Genomic DNA, 20,535 nt, shown 5'->3' with positions numbered 1-20,535 from the left:
TAGTTTCCAATTTTATTTTCAATTGGCATGTATGTTTTTTGAGTTTTGGTACTCTGTTCATATCCTAGTTTGTGAATTAGCTCAGTTTTTATCAATTATTCTGAAGCCATTTATGCATCATGACTACTTATACTTTTGGTACTTTAAGTATATTTAGATGCTAATACTTATGTTCCTTTAATTAAGATTCTAAATTCAGGACTTTAACTTGTAACAGAGTATTTTTTACATAGTAGTATTACAACTTTTACTCAACTAAAAGATGAAAATACTCCTTCTACCATTCTATACCCAATATAAGGTGCAATCTTCTTACAAACCAGGACTTTTAAAGGCTGTAATCATACGTTTGGTTTCAGGATGAGAGCAGATGTTGCTGTGAATTAAACCGAAACGTTAAACTCTTTTAAAACTAGCAGTCCTTTATACTTTTAAATATGCAACACTGACACTCCCAGCAGCTTGTATCTAAGATTCAGTGGATTCAGGTGATGCCCTTTGACCTTAGTGCTTACTGTAACTGCTCTACGAAGGGGGACATGGATGACAACCTCAGCCTCCATTATATATGACCTCATAAATTCCTCCTCAAAAAGAAGGGGCGGTAAGGGGGCCAACCGAAATTCCTGTGCTGACACCAGCCTTCATGTATTCCCTCCAGGGGTCTCTCACTGGACGCCTAACAAGGTTTCAAATTTCAAAAGCACTAAAGGAGTGGATACAGACAGCAGCACCAAGGTACCGAAATCAGATTAGTGACGTAACATCTGCCGTTAAAACTGTTATTGCAAAACAACATTCCACCCCGATCCAATCCGTGCAATGATTTAAAATCATGTTTTTTGTTTTTTGTTTTTTTCACAATTGGACTAATAGAGTCTGGGATATCACATTTCTATTTTTGCCATTTAAATCTGCAGAAAACCAGCATTTTATGGTTTTTGATGATATCTAAGTAGATTGTGGAGATCAGGGCGGACAAGATTGGACACAAAACCAAAACAAGGATCTGAAACTGAAGACAGACTGTCGTATCTCAGTGGGATCAGCAGGACTACAAATAACAATTTCATACAAATGATGCCCCTTTGAAACTGACGAAAGCAACATTTTTCATAGAATATTTAATTACATTAACTGGGAACCAGTGCTTCATAGTTTTCAATGATGTCTAAGTAGATTTGTGAGATCCAGACGGAGAAGATGGAGCATAAAAATCCAAAATGAGGATTTGAAACCGAATTAAAGTTGCATTGAGCTGCACAAGAGACTTTTGACTCTCAGTGGGAATCGTTTTTCCTGCCTAATGGAGTTTTATTTATTTTTCTGGCGCTGTCAGATTAATCTATATGATTGATGAACACAAAAATACAGCGTTTCCCTTCAAATGCAGAGGTATCTTTACAGCAATCAGTGGTTTAAACACCAAAACAAAGAGCCATTGATCCAAAAGTGTCACATCAGAAATGTCTGAAATAAGTAGCATTTTATTTATTTGTATATTTATTTATTTATGACTATGAACATTTCTGTAAATGTGATGAATATTTCCAGCTTCGCTCCATGGCCAGATATATAATTACCCATTAATATAACATTATTTTAGCTATTTCAGTCTATAAATAATGTGTGTTTAAAAGGGAAAACTTTGTATTTATTAGATTTAGTTTTAGAATCAATTTGGACTTGAAAGAAAACAAAAACAAATATATAATTGGCCAATAAAATAACGTTAACTGCTATTTCAGTCTATAAAAAATATGTGTCTGAAAGTAAACAACTTTGTATTTATTAGATTACGTTTTAGAATCAATTTGGATTTGATAAAAAAAACAAAACACTAAAGCACATATGATTGTAGATAAAGGATTAGACTTGAAAAACAGTATTTTGCAATGACGAAGAGGCTAGAAAAACAAACTTAAAATCGTAAAACAGCAGGGTCGTCTTCCTCGGTGAAATAAATCTTTTATGGTTGCATTTGAACTATATTATTAAAGAGACCGTTAAAGTTATGTCTGCATATTAAAGAGACCGTTAAAGTTATGTCTGCATATTAAAGACCCATATCAAGGCCCTTAGCCTCTTGGCCTTGTACCCGTTGCCAATACATCATTAGTTTATACGAGTGGTCCAGGCATTCAGACGTTTCACGGATGAGCGTTTTAGGGAAAGATCTGCCAGGCTGATAATGATGAAACCGTCGGCCCTCCAACTGTTCTTCCCCGGTCCGTATGAGCCTCTCGTCCTTCCTGCTCCATAAATAAAGCATCCTGTGGTCGGTTAGGGTCGTCAAAGGACAGCCACGTTGACCTGGTACGCAGATTCACATTCAGTTTATATTAAATGGCTTAACTTAATAATTCACCGATGTGGGAATGGCTGTTGGCATTAATCAAGAACCACGCAACCGACGCAGCTTTGGACCACCAGCGTAAAATAAAGGGAACGCCACATGAAAAAGGACCAAAAACTACTGTTAGTTCTCGCACAAATCAACTGCGACAGACTCGCTTTCATCACAATCGATACCAGGATGAAGACGTTGCTGAATAAACTCATGCAGATTCTCCGCTGATCAAAAGGAGGCAGCGGAGGAGGAGATCGTTCTGTTTTGCTTCCCTGCGACGGGATGAGAATGTGTGTGAACGGTGTGCTCGTTCTGATGTTTTAACGTCACGCTGGTTAATCATAATCTGGAAAAAATAAAAGTGTTGTGTGCACATGTGAACGACTTTTGGACATTTGACTATTTCTGTAATCATAAACTACATTTTTACGACTTGAAAAAGGAAATGTTGCTCCGTCGAGCTCTTAAAGCCATAACCGTTCAGTGAACAATTCAGTATGTGGATGTATTTTGAATTTTCAGGCACTCTTGGGCCTTTATTATACTGAATGTGTATTGTTAAATACATGGGGTATTTGATGGGTATCTTAAGGATTTTATCGATACTAGTATTCTTAACGATACTGCTTATCGTTTCGGTTCCTTATCAATACTCTAATCGGTTCTTTTTTATTTATTTTGTGAGAAAAAAAAGACAATTAATTGAGAAAAGAATGCACATTTCTGTATTATTCTTGTATGTAAAGAAATAATCTTTCAGAAGTTCAAAAATCTTTCAAATACATTTGCAGCTACACAATTAGCTTTTAATTATTAATCTGTTCTTATATTCAAACTGAAGAAAACGGAGCATTTCTGCAGATTGATGTTCTGCTTGTTGTCCAGATGTTGTGATGAACTGCTGCTGTTTCCGTTTGTATTTCATTTATGACAGCGAGCGTTCTCAGCATCGACTGGAGTCAAACGTAGCCTCGCTTTGGATTTTCGTGTTCTTTCTGCCATGATGTGTGTCTCACGCAAAGACAGAAGGTTTGGCAATCGGAAGAAACGCAGGTCTGTTTTTGTTTTTCCTTCTTCTGGATACTAACTGAGTGCATTTTTGATATTTCGAGAGAGGAGTAGGAGAGAACAAGGAGTAGAAAATGTATCATTATGATACAGTATACTGTGAGGCTGTGGTTGGTTTTTCTCCATGTGACCAAAAGTGGCATTCAATTGTTGATGGTGTCATTATCCTTTTAGTCCCAGCTGACCACAAGGCATGAAGCTTCAAAATGCCAAGAGCAGAAATAGTTTTTCAACAGGTTTTAAACAGGATAAGTTTAAGTTATGTACTTTCTTTGCTTTGGGTTTTTCTGCTGCGTATCTTTTATCTTTTCTTGTTGAAGAACGTTGTTTTAACGCACTATAATCCACTTTATCTCCTGGACTACAGCTGGAAAACAAACCGTGAGTAACCTGAATGGAAGAAATCTTGTTGAGCACTTTTTTTGTCAATAGAAATATTGATTAATGGACTTTTTTAGAACGAAACCATAACATTATATGTAAAAAGAATATCAAATTAAGAAAACTTTGACCACAAAAACAAAGGAAACCTGCTGTGTGAGGTCTTCATTATTAAAAAAATATGCTAATATGCAGGAGAAAACACTACAAGAACAAGGACTAAAGCCAGACACAACATCATAACTGATCTAATTGATTTTGGAATGCAACTTTTCAAAACTCAACCATCGATAAACTCTGCATGCGACTGTAACAAATTTAATTTCACGACCCAGACTGACTTTTTGAGTGATTGAGGCCATAAGTCATACTAAACACTTTATCTTCTATCTTTCTCTCTCACTGTTTTCATAGGATTGTTAATAAAACTTTTTTTTTTTTTTTTTTAAACCTGCCTCCTCGATACAGTACCTCCCTTCCTGAAACACACACAAACCCACCTACACGCATGCGGTTATCTCCATATCAGCATTCTCCTCATACTGCAAACCCGCTTTCCCTCTCACACACACACAAACACACACACAAACACACACACACAAACACACACACACACACACACACATCCATCACAGCGCTGCCACACAGCCTTCATATCAACATTCTCTCCACGTCTCCTGTATTATTACCCAACATACATTCTGTTTTCCTAAGAGCCAGCCAGGAAATTGGTTTCATAAAAGCTGCAAAGCACACACACACACACACACACACACACACACACACACACACACACACACACACACACACACACACACACACACACACACACACATAAACACACACAGAAAAACCCAAAACATCCTGAAGAGACTAAGTGGGGCCAGACAAGCTCTCAACCTGAAACACACACACTTCTTTTTAGGGAGAACAATACTACTGTTTAAACCTCGCGGCCCCCGACTACCGGCCATTGGAAAAAGGGAATTTCAGAATCAGAGGGAGTGGTGCGATTAGAATACCTTACAGGGCAACTTAACAATGCGTTCATTCCTACAATGAGGCAACAAACACTATTAAAGCCTTTGATAAGGTCTCTGAGGCAGCCACCTCGTCTTGGCACACGAATTGTCGCAGGAAGCTGAAAGGAAACGACCCGCGGAGAATGAGAGTCGTTGCTTTTTCACACACACATCTAAAAAAGAAACGCCACGACCAAACTGAAACAAGGGAGGCACCCAGTGTTACCCAGGAAAACAAACTATTGGTGAGCAAAAGTATGGATGCTAATCTTCACTGAACAGCAGGCACTAAATATTCCTTGAGAAAAAAAAAGGTCCATACCAGTGTGCAGAATAAATATTCGCAATCGTCCTGGAAGAAATTTGTCCAAAGAGGAGGGTCCAAAAACAGACGTAAAGACGGATTTGTTTCTGGCGCGAAGTCGTCTGTCGTGCCTCTTATTCATATTTGTGAATAAATGTTTCGCAGTTTTAATAAAGAACACAAAGCATACCCTGCTTTATGGTCTGTTTGACTCTAAATGGAGCATCATTTACTAAATGAACATCATGCTGTATTGAAGAAGACTTGAAACTAGAGATTGAGACCATAAACTCATGTTTACAATGTTTACTGAGGGAATAAATCAAGAGAGAAGTAGAGTCATTTTCTCATAGACTTCTATACAACCAGAGGAGTCGCCCCCTGGTGGACAGTAGAGAGAATGCAGCTTTAAGACACTTCCGCATCAGCTTCACTGGAAGTTTGCTGACTGGTCCAGACCATTTTGCAAGAAAAGGTCCCAAAATGAAAATTAAAAAAGGAAATACAGGCGGAGCAGAGTCTACACACCTCTAGTGGGTCATAAGTAATGAGGGACTACTTTCGTATGAACCTTTACATTTTTTTTGTTTAATTTATTGTTCCTTTAACGGGCCATACAGGCTCTATAAATCCATGACATGTATAATAATCCCCTATCCAATATCAAATGGGTTACTAAAAACACACATCTGCAGAGTGTCTGGAAAAGGCTAAATGGCGCCCAGACGGGGAATGGGATCAATGTGTGAGTGAAACGTCTGAAGCACGGCGTTGGGTATGAAAATAAACTTGACATGAGGTTACTGCGATAGCGATCTGAGACACGCTGCGGAGAGTTCCACAAAATATGAACAATATGTAAAACTGCGACAGTGCTTTTTTTTTAACGACTCGAGTGTGATTAGATTTCTTGTCAATACGTTGATGGATAAGTTGTAACGGTGCACGAATGCGGGGTTCATAAATGCAACGCATGTGTGAAACACGCTGAGTCATGGCGCGGGTCACAGTGGCACCCGTTCATTCCGCTGAGTGACAAGCGTGACCGGTTCAAGCCCCAAAGTGAAGTCCGCTGCTTGTTATTGTAGCTCTGGAACGGTCCGGTGTTTGGACTGAGATGAAGTTGTAACCCGAGCAGAGCTGCGGGTCGGCCAAATTACATAAGAGGAAGAATAAAAATATATTTATGGTAGCTGGTCACACAATTCTGAGGAAAGTTCGAGACCCTCACAGAGATGTTTTGATTGAAATATGATAGATTTTAAGGGAGTTTTGGGACTTCACAGTGGGATTAATAAAGAATAAAAAGAAAGTCAACTTTCATTTATTCAGGAGGAAGGATTATAAAGAAATGGCAGTACCATGATGGCACAGTACCAAGGTACATTTTACAAGGACAATGGTACTTTACTAACACTGGAGCCGCCATGTTACCATGGCAACGTAATACTATGGTAGGAAGTCTCATTACACAAGCAGCTCTGTACTTGTGTAAAGTAACTACTATTATATATACCTGTTTTTTTTTCTTTTCATTAAATTTTTCCCTTATCTTTAGTTAGATACTTTACAGAACGATCCATCTTTCCAACATTTTACAATGTAATTACGGATCATTAAAAAAATTGTTTTTTTTAGATGTTTTTTCATTAAAAATGTATTTTCTTAGCAAATAAATTACATGTTCAAAAATGTCCTTAAGCGTCATGGAGAAGGTGTTTCCTTCCATTACAAAAGATTAACAGCTATCTAATTTATGTACATAAAAATAGACCTAACAAACTGGTGATTGTATTTGTCATGGCCGATTTATCCTTCCACTTACCTTACATTTGGAACAAATTCTACTTTAATAGGTTTTCAGTGGTACATGGTGGCCTCACGTAACTCCCAGCATAGCTCTGCCCAACTTTGATTTAATTAAAGCTAAATCTAATTAGGCAGAATAACTGAAAAACACCTTTTTTTTGTACTGGAAAAAGAGCAGAATGTGATTTAATTAGCTAAATGTGGCAGTTTTCTCATATGAACTTGAACAACATGGCGAAAGTCACTCATACTGGTTTTAAAGCATATGTGGAGACTTTCTTATGTTTTTTTTAATGCCGTGCAAAGGTCTTTCACCTCTTTTCATAATGCAACATAAATCTGAATCAACTCCTTTTTAAAAAAATGAATTGTTTAAGTTTGCTAGAAGTATAAATGATTGCTTTTGTTTTTGCCCTGGCTTGCATTACACTGCACATATGTTTCTCTCTCTGCTCACAGTGTGTAATGCAAGTTTTAAATTTGGTCGTTATCCTGGTCAAACTTTCAGGGAGATTTTGTAAATTACGTTATAATGCAGACGACAACAAGAGTGAACGCTTCTCTAATCTAATCTTTCTATCGGGTAGCTATATCTGCATTTTTCTGTTTTGTGAAAAACTAAATAAAGAATTGAAAACACACTTAATTGACATACCAGACGTACTCAATCCTGCAGTAGCTTATATATATATATATATATATATATATATATATATATATATATATATATATATATATATTATTAGATAAGAGTTTATACGCGAACATTAGCTTAAATACAATACAATTCAATGTTTAAAATGATTATCCTCGCCTTGCAGCATCCTGTTCAAAATAGATGCTTCATAATACAATTTTATGTATTTTTGTATGGATTAAATCCTCCATAAAACAGTACAGAAACCTTCATCATGTCATCCTCCTCCACACCTGTTCATTAAGTCCAGGCACAGGCACACACAGGTTATCATTAGAGAGTAGAGGAGGCCTCGTTTCTAACCTTTCTGTTCTTACAGGACATTATTTTGTTCATTTAGCAGTTTTGCAGCATAAAATGATCATAAAAAAATCATTAATGTTGACAGCTATGGGGACGAGAGCCCTTTTAATACACTTTACTACAACAGGTGTGAAATACGAATATTCTTTTTTCAAAGTAAGCATTTCACTGACATTAAATATATTTGAGTCTTTAGATTCATATTCTTAGTTTGTGATAAACCCATTAATGTGTTGCAGCAACAGGACAGAGTGCAGGTCTCCGTTGGAACGAGAGGAAGTGGACTCTGTGTTCACATCAATGACGCTTGGAGCACAAACACAGTCATCTAATGTGAAGATGTCGGCCATATTTTAGTTTACATTCTTAAAATGCAAATTCAAAAAACAAAATGCACTGAAGGAATGTACAACTGTCTTTGTTTTCTTTTGTTTGTCATGTGTTTGTTGGGCTACAACTGAATTTACTTGTGCATCCCAGTGTTGCATAAAGACAATGAATGATCCCTGAAGATGAATCACTCTGGTAAACCCACAAACGTATGCAACAACGTATAGGTAAAAGACCATTACACATATATAATACCTTTGCATTTGACTGTTTTAATGCCACAAAAAAAAGCACAATTTAGCTTCGCCCTGGTCCCGACAAAGAAGCTGATGGCAAAATTGTTCCGCAGCTCTTTAAACCAGTTGGCAGAAGAAAACAATGTTATATTTATTTACATGAAAACCCTCCATGGTTCTATAGGTGGACATAACTACCCACTGATTCAAAAGGAGGTTAATATTAGCTCTTTAAGTGGGTTTGGCTAAGAAAAGAAAAACAATTAAAACAATTGAAAAATCCACGTGGGGGTTTAGATGAAAGCCGTTGTGAAATAATGGATGTGGTTGAGTGTGTTGAGGTTTGCACTATGTAAAAAAAATCCTATTTCGTGCAGAAGTAGGATTATATTGCAGCTCGGGGACGCACATTGGCTCGGTCTCTCTACATGACCTCAAGCTAGTTTCCAGTGTCCTTGGAGGGAAATTACAACATGCTGTCCAGCAGTGGAACACGTTGAAAGAAAACCAATCTGATCCATTTTTTTTATGTGTTATGAAGGTCAGTGATGGTCGTTCCATGCCAGAGAACGGTTTGAACCAAGCTGTCGACGCTCGGGAGCCTAATTTGTGACGTTTCTGCTGCGGTTAACCGCCAGAGAGGAGATACATTCATGTGGCACTGGTATATGTTTGATTAGTTCCAGAGTATGTTTTAGCGCCGTAGACGTTTCCTTTCCATTTTTCCACATTTCTCTAAATTCAAAACACGCCCTTATCGCCTCTTTAACCTTTGAGTTTGATCAGCAGTTATGAACCTCGTTGCCTCGCGAGCTCTTAAAAAGAAGTGTGTCCCGTCACCGCATTAGTTGGGTTGTTTCACTTGATTAACTACCAGTGGAGGCAAAACAGGCTGAAACCTAAAAAAGAAACGAATTTAATGCACAAATATCGGAGAAATAATACATTTTTATGGCAGCAATAGCATAAGTTGGCAGCACCAGCAGGGGTTAAAGCTGTGATTTGTGCTGGAGCTACATTCTGTGCGACTTGGCTCACAGTTTTGGGGATGCAGCGTGTTTCTTTTGGAATTTAAAAAGTTTCTAGGTATTGGTAGGTCATAAATAGTTTGTCAGCCTCTTCTTGAACTTCCCCAGACATCCTGAGTTCAGGAGAGGTTCAAACTATTTCATTACCAGTAAGGTGTGGGTCCACTGGGAGAGATCAGTTCTCAGTTTTGAGTCCATAAGTGGGAAGTTTTTAGTGATGAAATCAACTGATTCTGCAGAGAGTTTAAGTGTCTTCGAGCTCGTTCTTTTGGTTTTACTGCCTCGCAACTTTACTGCTTTAGTTCACATTTACAGCCGTCAACAATGTTGTGGTGGTCAATGTACACTGGCCTCTCAGCGCTAAATGTTTGCAGCCAAGAAATATTCCTATAATAAAGTTCTGCAGGACTGAAGTGTTTATTTAACACCAGACTTGTTCCCTCTACAAAAAAGCCAGTGGGATTTTTCCATTACATTTGGGATTATTGCAGGAAATAAGCTCTGTGACAAACAAACCCTTGATACTCACATGTTTTGTTCACCAGGATCATCTTCACAAATGAACAACCACTTTTCAGATTTTTTAAAGCTTTAATGCAACTGGCAGAAGTAATTTGTAATATGCAAGTCATTTTTAGGTTAACTAAACTTTGAATTTATGGCTTTTCGAGGGAAATCACAAATCCAAACCACTTTATTCACATTTAAAAAGAGTGCAAAAAGTGTTTTATAATATATAAATCCATCTGTAGATACAGTCTAATGCATATACAAATGAATTAATATAATTCTGAACCCTTTGTGTTCACTGTACATCAAAACTATTAATTTAGTTGGCTTCCTAATTATCTAAAACAATTCAGAGCAAAAAGGAGGCCACTAGAAATATTTCTTTTACTTCTTCATTGTCTTTAGGTCGGTTCACATGTAAAAGGTCAGTAGAAGCTGTGGGAACCTCCACCTTCATAACCTCAGGTGAGGCCAAGAGGGCAGAGAAGCAACACCGTGAGGAGGGTCGGGTTTCATTCCTGGATGAAAACAAACACATACACAACTCACTCCTAAATATTTGCCTTTAGGGGAAGAAAAAAAAGACACGTCACCTCTTTTTCATGCATGCAGCGAGAGCATTGACACTTTGAGGTGTAGGGTGACACCTTGATTTGGCCCGTTACCACAGTGGAATGTTTTCACTGCTTTGTAATGTGCACCGAGACAATGGCAGGCCTGGGAACGGGGATGACTGATATGAGAGGAGAAGCAAATGAGGTAAGGCAGCTTGTTTCATAGAGAACAAGGAAACGAGGAACATACCGTAGGGTAGAGACGCCAGGAACAAACAGGAAATCAAATTTAAGGGTGGAGGTGCATTATGTGGAAGTACAAACCCTGTGAATGTTTCTGAGGTGTGAGAATGCAGAAGCCACGAGCGGGTCGGTAACTCGAGCTCCATGTGAAGCCTCAGCGACGAGGACTGAGTCATTACCAGCCGGCTACAGTGCACTCACATTCCCGAAAAGAAAGACACAGAAGATGTCAACCATCCACATGCAAATCATCCACACTTCCTCTACCATCAAGTGTCTTTAACTTCTCACAGAGATTATGTGGATCAGAAACGAGCTCCGACTCGCTGCCGGAGTGACAGCGTAACACCCCCGAGGGGTCGTCAAAGAGCGGTGGTCCCCCAAGTATTTAGATAATGAGACAAAGGTAAAAAAGGAGGATCCACACGGACACTCTATATACTAAATATACAAATTACTAGAAGCTAAAAAGTCTGTATTTAATGTGGGTTTACTGTAGCCTCAGTGTGTAATGTGCTGCTGTATTATGAGGAAAAATACATAGCACAAATATAAAAACAAGGCCCATAGCCATGCTTATGTACGCGTCAGTACTTTGAACTAAATGCTCATGAAGATTATGCTCATGTATTTAGATTTAGCATGTGTAATGTTTAACCATGTTCACCTTCTTAGTTTAGCATGCTAACATTTGCTAATGTACACGTCAGTACTTATAACAAAATGTTCATAATGATTATGCTAACACGCTGAGATTTAGCAGGTTTAATATTTGCCAAGTTTACTATCTTAGCTAACATTAGCTAATGTACGTAGCTTAGCCCCAGCTGACAACGGGCACCATAAAAATCATGATTTCACTTTTATTCAGGTTTATTCAGTCTGTTGGGGAGAAAGTCCTTGAATAACATAACAGATCCATAAGCGGAACCAATTTGTGGTCAGAATAAAGGTCTAAGGCTGAGTAGAAAACTCTTTTTTGGATCAGTGGAATGATTTACTGTCTCTGTTTTGTGTTTAGAAAAAACACTAAATCAAGTTCAGAGCAGATTTTCTGGTCACTAGTGACTATTTCTCCGAGTAATTACCTATATGCTTCGATTTACTCCGGTTTGAAGCAAACAGAATCTAATCATCAGCGACCATCCAGCCATTTATCTGAAATGAATCCACAACCTAACATTGAAAGGATTATTCCTCTGGCAATAACTCAACGTAATGAATCACGATGAAAGCTACTAGAAACAGATGTTTTAATGAAGACATCACAAAAACGGCTGGCTCACGCTGTGCAATAACAAATTCAAGCAGGACACAACTGAGAAATGACTCTTGATTGTGTTCAGTTTGATTTTATGCAGTGAAATTAATTCAATCCAGGACTATATCCTCTTGGAAGTGCCGGATCATTTGGTGACGACTTGCCAGATTGCTGAATGTTCACATCTTTTCATCCGCTTTGACCACTTCGGGGCAGAAGAAACACTAAGAATCACCATAAAAACTGATTTGAATTTCTTAGCAAGCACTTTGCGGGTTTTCACATCGAGTAGACACGTTGGATTCATGTATGTGCCGGCATAATGAATGTTAGTCTAATATTTACTCTCCTTTTAGCTCCGTTTTTGGTCTCCACCAACTCCTGAGAAAAACATGAAAGAGGATCAACAGATAAAAACATCTGAAATATCTGCAACAAATGTTTTTTCCAGTAGGTTTATAGTTTTTTTTTTTAAATAATCAAATATGAATCCAGTATCAAATCAATCACTGGATGTGTGTATATATATATATATATAAATATAATATATATATATAAATATAATATAATATATATATAAATATATATAAATATAATATAATATATAAATATAATATAAATGTATATATATATAAATATAATATATAAATATAATATATATATATATAAATATAATATAATACCAAGAATATTTAAGAAGGAAATGAAAAACAAAACAACAGAGGAGATAATAGATTCAATGTTATTTGTTAAAACAAAATCAGGTATTTTATCAACATAAATGGAAAACTTCACAGTATTATTATCAATATCATACAAATAAACACAGACACAATGAAGTCAGTGAAATAATTTAGTGGGACAAACAATTGTACATTTACATAAATTAACTTATGTGTCATGATTCTCTCTTTTCGTAGAAAACACACACACACCCTTCACTAAGGCATGATGTGGTTTTCACAGCGTTCTCATTATGCATGATTTCTTTTTTTTATTTGTAAGAGAATTATAACTGCCAATCGGAGAGTCTGTATGACGAGACAACACTTCTTAGTTCCCAAACCGGAGTCTCTCGCCACGTATTACAAATCACAAGAGTCTACACGACGGGGAAAAAAACAAAACAAAACAAAAAAGACATTTCTGGAGAGTTCCCAGGCGGTCATGAAGTCTTTATGGAGTGTAAGTGTGTGTGTATTAGATCGTCTTCTCACACCTGGATGCTTCGCCCCCCCTCCCCGAGGCTGCAGGACGGATGGAAGTCGTGGAGGAGGAGGGGGGAGGCGTCCGAGCATCCATCAGCCCAGCTCAGAGCGCTCTGTCTGGGCTCGCCGTGGCGGCCGGAGGGCGGCATGGAGCTCCACAGACCTCTCTTCATCTCCCCTGATGTCTTCATTTCTCCTCCTCTCTCGTCAGTATCTATGACATGAGGATTAGTCGTTCCCACCTCCTTTTTAAACGTTTCTCTCTTTTTGTTTTGTTGAAAAGACAGAGAGAAAGGAAGGAATGTAAAAAAAAAAAAAAAAGCCCCGAAAAGAAAGTGTGGATGTGAATTATTTTTTTTCCATTGACTTATTGCTCATGTGTATCTGTACTACATCCTTCTGGGTTGAACAAGAAATTAGGGCCAGCAGTGTCAGTGAGGAGGAGCCAAAAAACAGAAAGCCAAAAAACGCCTCCATCTTACAAAAACAAAAAAAAGAGCCATTGTTCTCTAGTCGCCTGTGCAAATGGAGCTCGACTTACTTGGCTTTCACCCAACAGCTGAAGAGGTAAAAAGGTGCATTTTCCGGTCGAGTGTGCAAGCTGGTGGTGGTGTCTTCTCCTCTGGAGGAGAGAGGGAGAGAGATGGACGGAGACGGTTCAGTTGAAGAGGATGGAGTCGGGGTCTCTGTTGGCGATCTGTGCCATGTGTTTCAGAATGTCTTTTTTAGTGATGATTCCCAGCAGCCTCCTGGTGACACAGAGAGAGAGAGAGAGAGAGAGAGAGAGAGAGAGAGAGAGAGAGAGAGAGAGAGAGAACACATGTCATGGAAAAGATGATTACTTCATATCGTACTCTGTGAGGTTTCGTCACGGAACGTCAAAGACCTGACAGAAAGCAGAGGCGCACATCGAGTGGAGGTCTGGCCTCCAGTCTTGACTTCGTGGCTGGGTTCAGATTTTATTGCGGTCTCGGGGGGAAACTGGCACGCAGTAGGGGATCAGAGTAACGCCACAAACACAGAGCAAACGGGAGGTTCGGAGGGGGGGAGGAGGGGGAACGAAAAGGCCTCGATCGTAAAGTAAAATCATTTCATACCACTTCAAAACAAAACAACCGGGTCGGCAGCTCAAGATAAGTTACAAGTCTGTAAACAGATGATGAATTCTTAGATACTGAGAAAAATAAATGTGGCGACATGAAAGACAGTCGGCAGATTTCAACACAGAAGATGTGGACTGAAGGAACTGTTTAGAGGTGCTGCCTTAAAGGGACAGTACGGCTGTTTTGGCGTGGGGTTGCAAAACGTATATTAGACACCTAAAACTTTTGATCTATGCTCTCTTTAAAGCCCCCAGACTCCATTGACAAAAACAGTCATCTTACCCCATCAGAACACGGTAGTTGCAGGTCTTCCGCTGCCTCGATTGGTTAGTTTGTGTTATTGTGGGACTTCTGTGTTTTAAAGGGTCGGTTCGGATTCACCGAAGTCACACAAAACCGCAAACAAACTAATCAATAGAGGCAGCAGTAGATCTACAAGGTAAAAATACTGTTTTTATAAAAGGAGTCTGGTGAAGATATTTGAAATATAGAGTACACTTTAACTGATATTGATTTTTGACCGTAGCTACATCAATTACCTGAACTGTCCCTTTAAATAATTACTTAAAGCATGAAACAACATTTTTCTTCCTCTTACAAATTAAATGTTGAATTCATGAGCAATTAAATCCGTCTTCTCTCAGTTCAACACACTCTGGGGTGTTTCTGCTACAGCCTCACTTGGTCTGGTATGACCAGTAGCATATGGAGGCTAAATGTTTTGCAAAATTATGTGGTGGAAACAACATTAAAGACGTTTTTTTTACGGCTTTACGCGTCTTCTACTGTACTGTAATTGCCTCGTGGCTACAGTGGCTGTTATTCATCAAGAAGTGAAATTGTTTTACCACAAATTTCAAACTTTAAAAGAAGAATTTAAAAGATGTTCCTCTGTGAACAAGACCATGTGATACAAGTCAGTCCAACAAACACCGTCCTGATGCTGTAAATACTTAATAGTTACTCACTAACCACAGCTGAAAATGATGAATAACACATTGCTGGTTTTATTCTGTAAAAAAAAAAAAAAAAAAACTAAATATAATACAAGCAACTTTTTAAACATTTCTGCAGAAATTGGAGTAAAAACATGAGAGGAGAACAACCGCACTTCAGAAACGTCAAGGCCGAGGGGATTGTTTTTGTGGGTTTTTCTGTCTTTATTTCTGAGCTCTCAAACACGCTTGTTTTCCAGAATTTAAACTGTAGCTAAATTAAAGCTGACACAGGAAAAGAAACAAACCCAGACTTGATATGAGTCTTGCTGATGTCTCAACCTTGAAATAAGAGAAACTAAGTGACGATACAACACCACAGTCAGCGATGAAATCAACAGTAATCCATCTCTCACATGACAGCAGCAGCCTCGAGGTCTGTGTGTGTGTCATCTCCACTCCCAGACAGTGATAAACGTTCGCGAAAAACAACTTTTCCACACTCATCTCCTGCTTCCTTCTCCCCTGAAGCTTTCTCGTCACCGCCCCTCCTCTAACGTGCCTTTTTCTTTTAACGTGCGATGACTTTCCCCGTCACACGTGGATCCAATCTGATTTAAATTGGGCTTTTCTATTGCTGTGGCCAACAAGCAGCCCATCTGAAGCGAATATGCTCTGAAGAAGTCTTCGAGGCTGTCAGCAGCCCTTTCAGCAGATGTATTAGATGTCAGAAGTGCCCTCGGGCCTTTAGGGCAGCGAGTAGACCTTAACGTGCTCGTCGGTAATCAGATGCTCTGGTGGGAGAGATAAAAAAAAAAGCTAAATGCATGAGAAGTAAAAACACAGAGGTGAGCTAGAGGGGAACTTCTGGAATTCTTCCTCGACAGCTTTTTTTGGTTTGAATTATATCTGATCAAAAGAGCCAGCTTCACCTCGAGGCTTTTAAAAAATCTGCACCGGGGGGGACTTGACAAATCTGCTGCAGCTGACGGCAGATGTGTTCTTAACCACTTGTTTCACACATTAGTTTATAGATCGCTACCAATTTCTTTTCTGCAGCCGCTCCATCTACATGTCCCCCGATTCTAAGTGGATGTTTAGCCTGAAGACTGAAGACAAAAGGATTAGATTTAGATTAAAAAAACGAGGAATAGAGAAACCGTGGGATGTGTTGTGACACTTGTGTGCGAGTTACTGGAAGCATGTGTTTGAAAAACCTTGTGAAAATATACATAAGTCAGCTCCCAAACGCCTCAGAGCTGTGCGGTTTGAAGACACAACTTAACAAACGAAGTCCGATGTGCATGAAGGACGGCAGAGGAGTGGAAGCGATCAAGTTCATTCTCACTGGGAGTATCATCTGTTCTGGTCCGTCTGATTGTAATCTCTCCGGATCAACATCGGGCTTTTTATGTCATCACAAAGACATCTCACACGTTATTGTGTGTGAGATGGTGCGCTGGTTTTGTGGATGGAAACAACAGCAAACAAAGTCATAAACAAAGTGAGAGACGATGTTTTTTAGGGAATATGTTTGAGTTTAAACGCTGATTTCAAAAGCGTAAACGCAGAAGCTTCATCAATCTTTCCTGCTTCGGTTTCTAAACATCTCTGTGGTTTGAACTGTTGGTTGGACAAAAGAAGACATCTGAAAACATCACCCTTTAATCTGGGAAATTAAAAGCAAGCACATTTGATACGTCACGACAAAACAATAAACTGGTCGACAATAGTATTTGGCAGAAAACGTGATTAAAAACTCTGTGTATCCTCTACAAACAGTCCATAAAGCTGTGTGTTCCTCTTAAAGCATCAAAAGAAATGCCTCAAGACATCCTGATAAAAACACACACTTCCTTTCTCTTTTAATAGATGCTGACGGGTTGGAGGCGGGGCTTAGCAGAGGGAGAACATGTACCCGTCCTCTCCTCTCCCAAAACAGCCCGTAAATCATCGCTCTGAAGCCGCGGGTTTGACTCCGAAGATCTAATTTTAACGAGCTACATGAGATGTGAAATACCACGCGATGTTACGCGTCTGTGAAGTTGGTTGTGAGGGGTTTTTTGGGGGGTAAACACACCTGAAGAGTTATCCGTGCCATCTCTCACTGCCCACCTCCCTCCATTAGCGTTCTATGTCTCCCTCCCTAACGGCTTTAATGCACCACCCTGACAGCAGAGTGACCCCGAGGCGCTCCTACACACCCATCTGTCACTCCTCCCAGCGGCAACTTCCTGAAGACGTCTGACTTTAATGTCTACAAGCGTGGGAGTGTGGTCGGTTCATGCATGTGTCCGTCTCTCCTCCCGTCCATCAGTCCTTTCCTCCTCTCTTTTCTGGTCAAAATAAGTGTGTGTGTGTTTGTTCTCACCCGTTGTGCGTGACCAGACACTGACGTAGCCCCAGCTTCCTGAATATATCCACGGTGATGTCCATGGGCGTGTGGTCCGTGACGGTGAAGGGGCTCAGGTCCATGATGCATCGGAGGCGGAGGGGCGACGGGGCGTCATCGGCCTGAGCCGGAGTGTGCTCGGTGAAGACCACCTGGGACGCTCCGACCACGCCCTCCTGACGCTTTCGGGCGTTGTCTGAAAGGAGAGGTGGTCGTCACAACGTTATTCAAATGAAGCAGGGTTTTTTTTTTTAACAAAAAGTCGTTTTAACTCATACAAACAAGATTATAAAATGTTATGTGATGAATTTAATGTTGGCAAATGTTATCAATTAGACATGTAGAATAAAATGTTTTTGATGAAATCCAAATCACAATTTTAAGCTTTTGTTTTGGCTGTTTTTTCTAATGTTGTGTTCAAGGACTGTCAGAAAGATGCAAATGTGACGATAATGACATTTTTACAGCTTCTGGCTGTGATAATTGGGGTAGTTTGGGCGATTGTTGAAAGAAAACATGCTTTTCTGTCCCGCCTGCTGGTTTTTAAACCATAAGTGGATGTTCTCTCCTATTGTGATTGACAGCAGGTAGATTTCTGACCTATTGATATGAGCAGGTCTCTTCTGAGGACAAACCCCACCAGCCTCTGGGACTCCTGGGAGACGACCACAGGGAAGCCGCTGTAGTGAGTGCTTTCCACCAAGGTCTGGAGACAAACAAAATATATATATATATACACGTCATATTGTGTTTTATATATATAACGGTGTATTTCTCTGTGTGTTGTTACGATGAGTCCGTTACCTCCACCTCCCCGACCGTCATGCCCTCCTGCGTGAGCACCGCCAGCGCCGGGTCCGACCTCCTGGGCCTCATCACGTCCGCCGTCAGGCTGCTGTGCTGGAACTCTTCTTTGGGCTCCAGGAACGGGTATCCGTTGAGCCGGATGTGAGCCTGCAGGACATTGAGGAGTGAATACAGGAGACAGTTCACCCAATGGCAGACAGTTTCGTGCAGGAACTACTTTCTTTCAACCATAGTTTCCACATGAAACCGTGCAGAACAAGCTCTGTGGATTTTTTTGAATTTGATTGTTAGGATTTCTGGATTCTGGAAAGAGACGTTGCTCAAATGAATAGTTAGACAGTTCTGGCGCATTGAGCACAGAATGTCATGTAATCCCATTATTATTGAGAGAAACCAGATTTATGGCTGATAAGTCCAAAACTAGGAGTTTATGTGTTCATGTGAGATGAAAAAATATGTGGTTTTGATTTTGGGGTGAACCGTCTCTTTCAAATCTGGACATCTTAAATCTAAAGCACATTACAGCGCCTTAATACAAATGTGTATGTTGTTAGCTGGAAAGAACACAGAGGGATGGTATGTATCTACAACAAAGAGTTCAAGAAAAATACACATTTTACAGCTACATCACACACACACACACACACACACACACACACACACACACACACACACACACACACACACACACACACACACACACACACACACACACACACACACACACACACACACACACACACACACACACATAAGGACACGTCACCTCATAGATTCCTTCTCGTCCGAACGCATCTGCCACCCATTTGCTGGTCATGGTGGCAGCCATGAGCGGGACGATGTACTCCAGGCCGCCGGTCAGCTCAAACATGATGACCACCAGCGACACCGTCATGCGAGTCACTCCACCTTGAGAGGGAGACGGGAAGAGAGACGGGTGAGAAATGATCTCGAGCGAAGCAAGAGCCAACAGAACAGATTCGTTCTTCAGAGGCTTCTTCAGAAAGTGATGAAGCAGAATTTTCTGGCAATTTTCTTGTGTTTTGAATTTTCTCTTGTATGAAAAACTAGTTAAGATGTGATTGTACTGCTGTGATCCAAGTTTTTTCACTTATCAATGGTATATTTCATTACTTTGAGTAAAAAAACATTCAAACTTCATACTTATGTTCACATTATCGTCTTTGACTTATACATTATTATATATATTAAATGTATTCAGGATATCACTGTTAAACAATAATATCAATAATTAAATTAACTACACAATATCAATATGAACATCTTAAATGATTTGACCCCTTCTCAAATCTCAGTTGACAGTGTTTCTTGTCTTCAGCAGGTCCTTTTATTCTTCTGCTGAAGCGCTATTAAACATGAAAGACTTTTCTTTATGGATCTTGGAAAGCAGGACTTCAATAAAGGACATATGGAGCAGAGATGCGTTCCCACATATGGTATTATTAGGGGGTAAATTATCGTGTTTATGCTGGTCTTTTGCACAGTTATCTGAAGTTAGGAGCTTTTTCCTTAACCTGACGTGGCTCAATCGTACGAGAAAAGAGAAGATAAGAATATAAAAATGTTCCTGCATGAGGTCCAACGTCTGAGTCAGCTAACCTTTAGATTAATGCCAGTATGGCTGCAGTATAATAATGGACACACTGGAGGAAATGTGTCATCCTGCTGACATTTATATCTAAAGAGTAGAGAATTTAGTGAAACATAAACAGGCATTTCTTTATCTGAACGTCTGAGCTCTTTATTTTCCCCTCGTCCTCACATGGAAATGCTGAGGTTTTTGTGGTGAATCCAGTTATCATCATTTTGCTCGGTTGCAGCCAGAAACCACTGTTATGCTGTTAACTTGATGCCGCCGCTCTCCTGTGTGGCCTCTTTCCTCTAAACAACGAGATTAAGTTAACTGGATGTCAAAGAGTTTTGTTTTGACTGTATAAAAACTAAATGTTTTCATTTGTTAGTAAAAAAATAAA

The 20,535-nt window shown here is 39.5% G+C and overlaps 1 protein-coding gene across 6 annotated transcripts in view; it reads right to left on the bottom strand.

The window, feature by feature from the left end:
- Positions 1–13,080: 13,080 nt before the first annotated feature.
- The window catches only part of clcn5b (chloride channel, voltage-sensitive 5b), a 31,270-nt gene continuing 23,815 nt past the window's right edge, over positions 13,081–20,535 (bottom strand). For 5 of the 6 annotated variants that reach the window (XM_054601130.1, XM_054601129.1, XM_054601132.1 and 2 more), the window contains 5 exons: positions 19,308–19,450; positions 18,539–18,688; positions 18,335–18,440; positions 17,714–17,930; positions 13,081–14,053 (listed from right to left, as the gene is read on the bottom strand). In XM_054601130.1, the coding sequence (XP_054457105.1) occupies positions 13,963–14,053; positions 17,714–17,930; positions 18,335–18,440; positions 18,539–18,688; positions 19,308–19,450 (707 nt within the window). In that variant the 3' untranslated portion in view covers positions 13,081–13,962. The remainder of the gene's footprint in view (positions 14,054–17,713; positions 17,931–18,334; positions 18,441–18,538; positions 18,689–19,307; positions 19,451–20,535) is intronic. The other variant, XR_008531282.1, reaches the window with a different exon arrangement.

Source organism: Anoplopoma fimbria, chromosome 7, assembly GCF_027596085.1.
Source record: "Anoplopoma fimbria isolate UVic2021 breed Golden Eagle Sablefish chromosome 7, Afim_UVic_2022, whole genome shotgun sequence".
Lineage (NCBI taxonomy): Eukaryota > Metazoa > Chordata > Actinopteri > Perciformes > Anoplopomatidae > Anoplopoma > Anoplopoma fimbria.
This window is presented reverse-complemented; position numbering and strand designations above follow the sequence as displayed.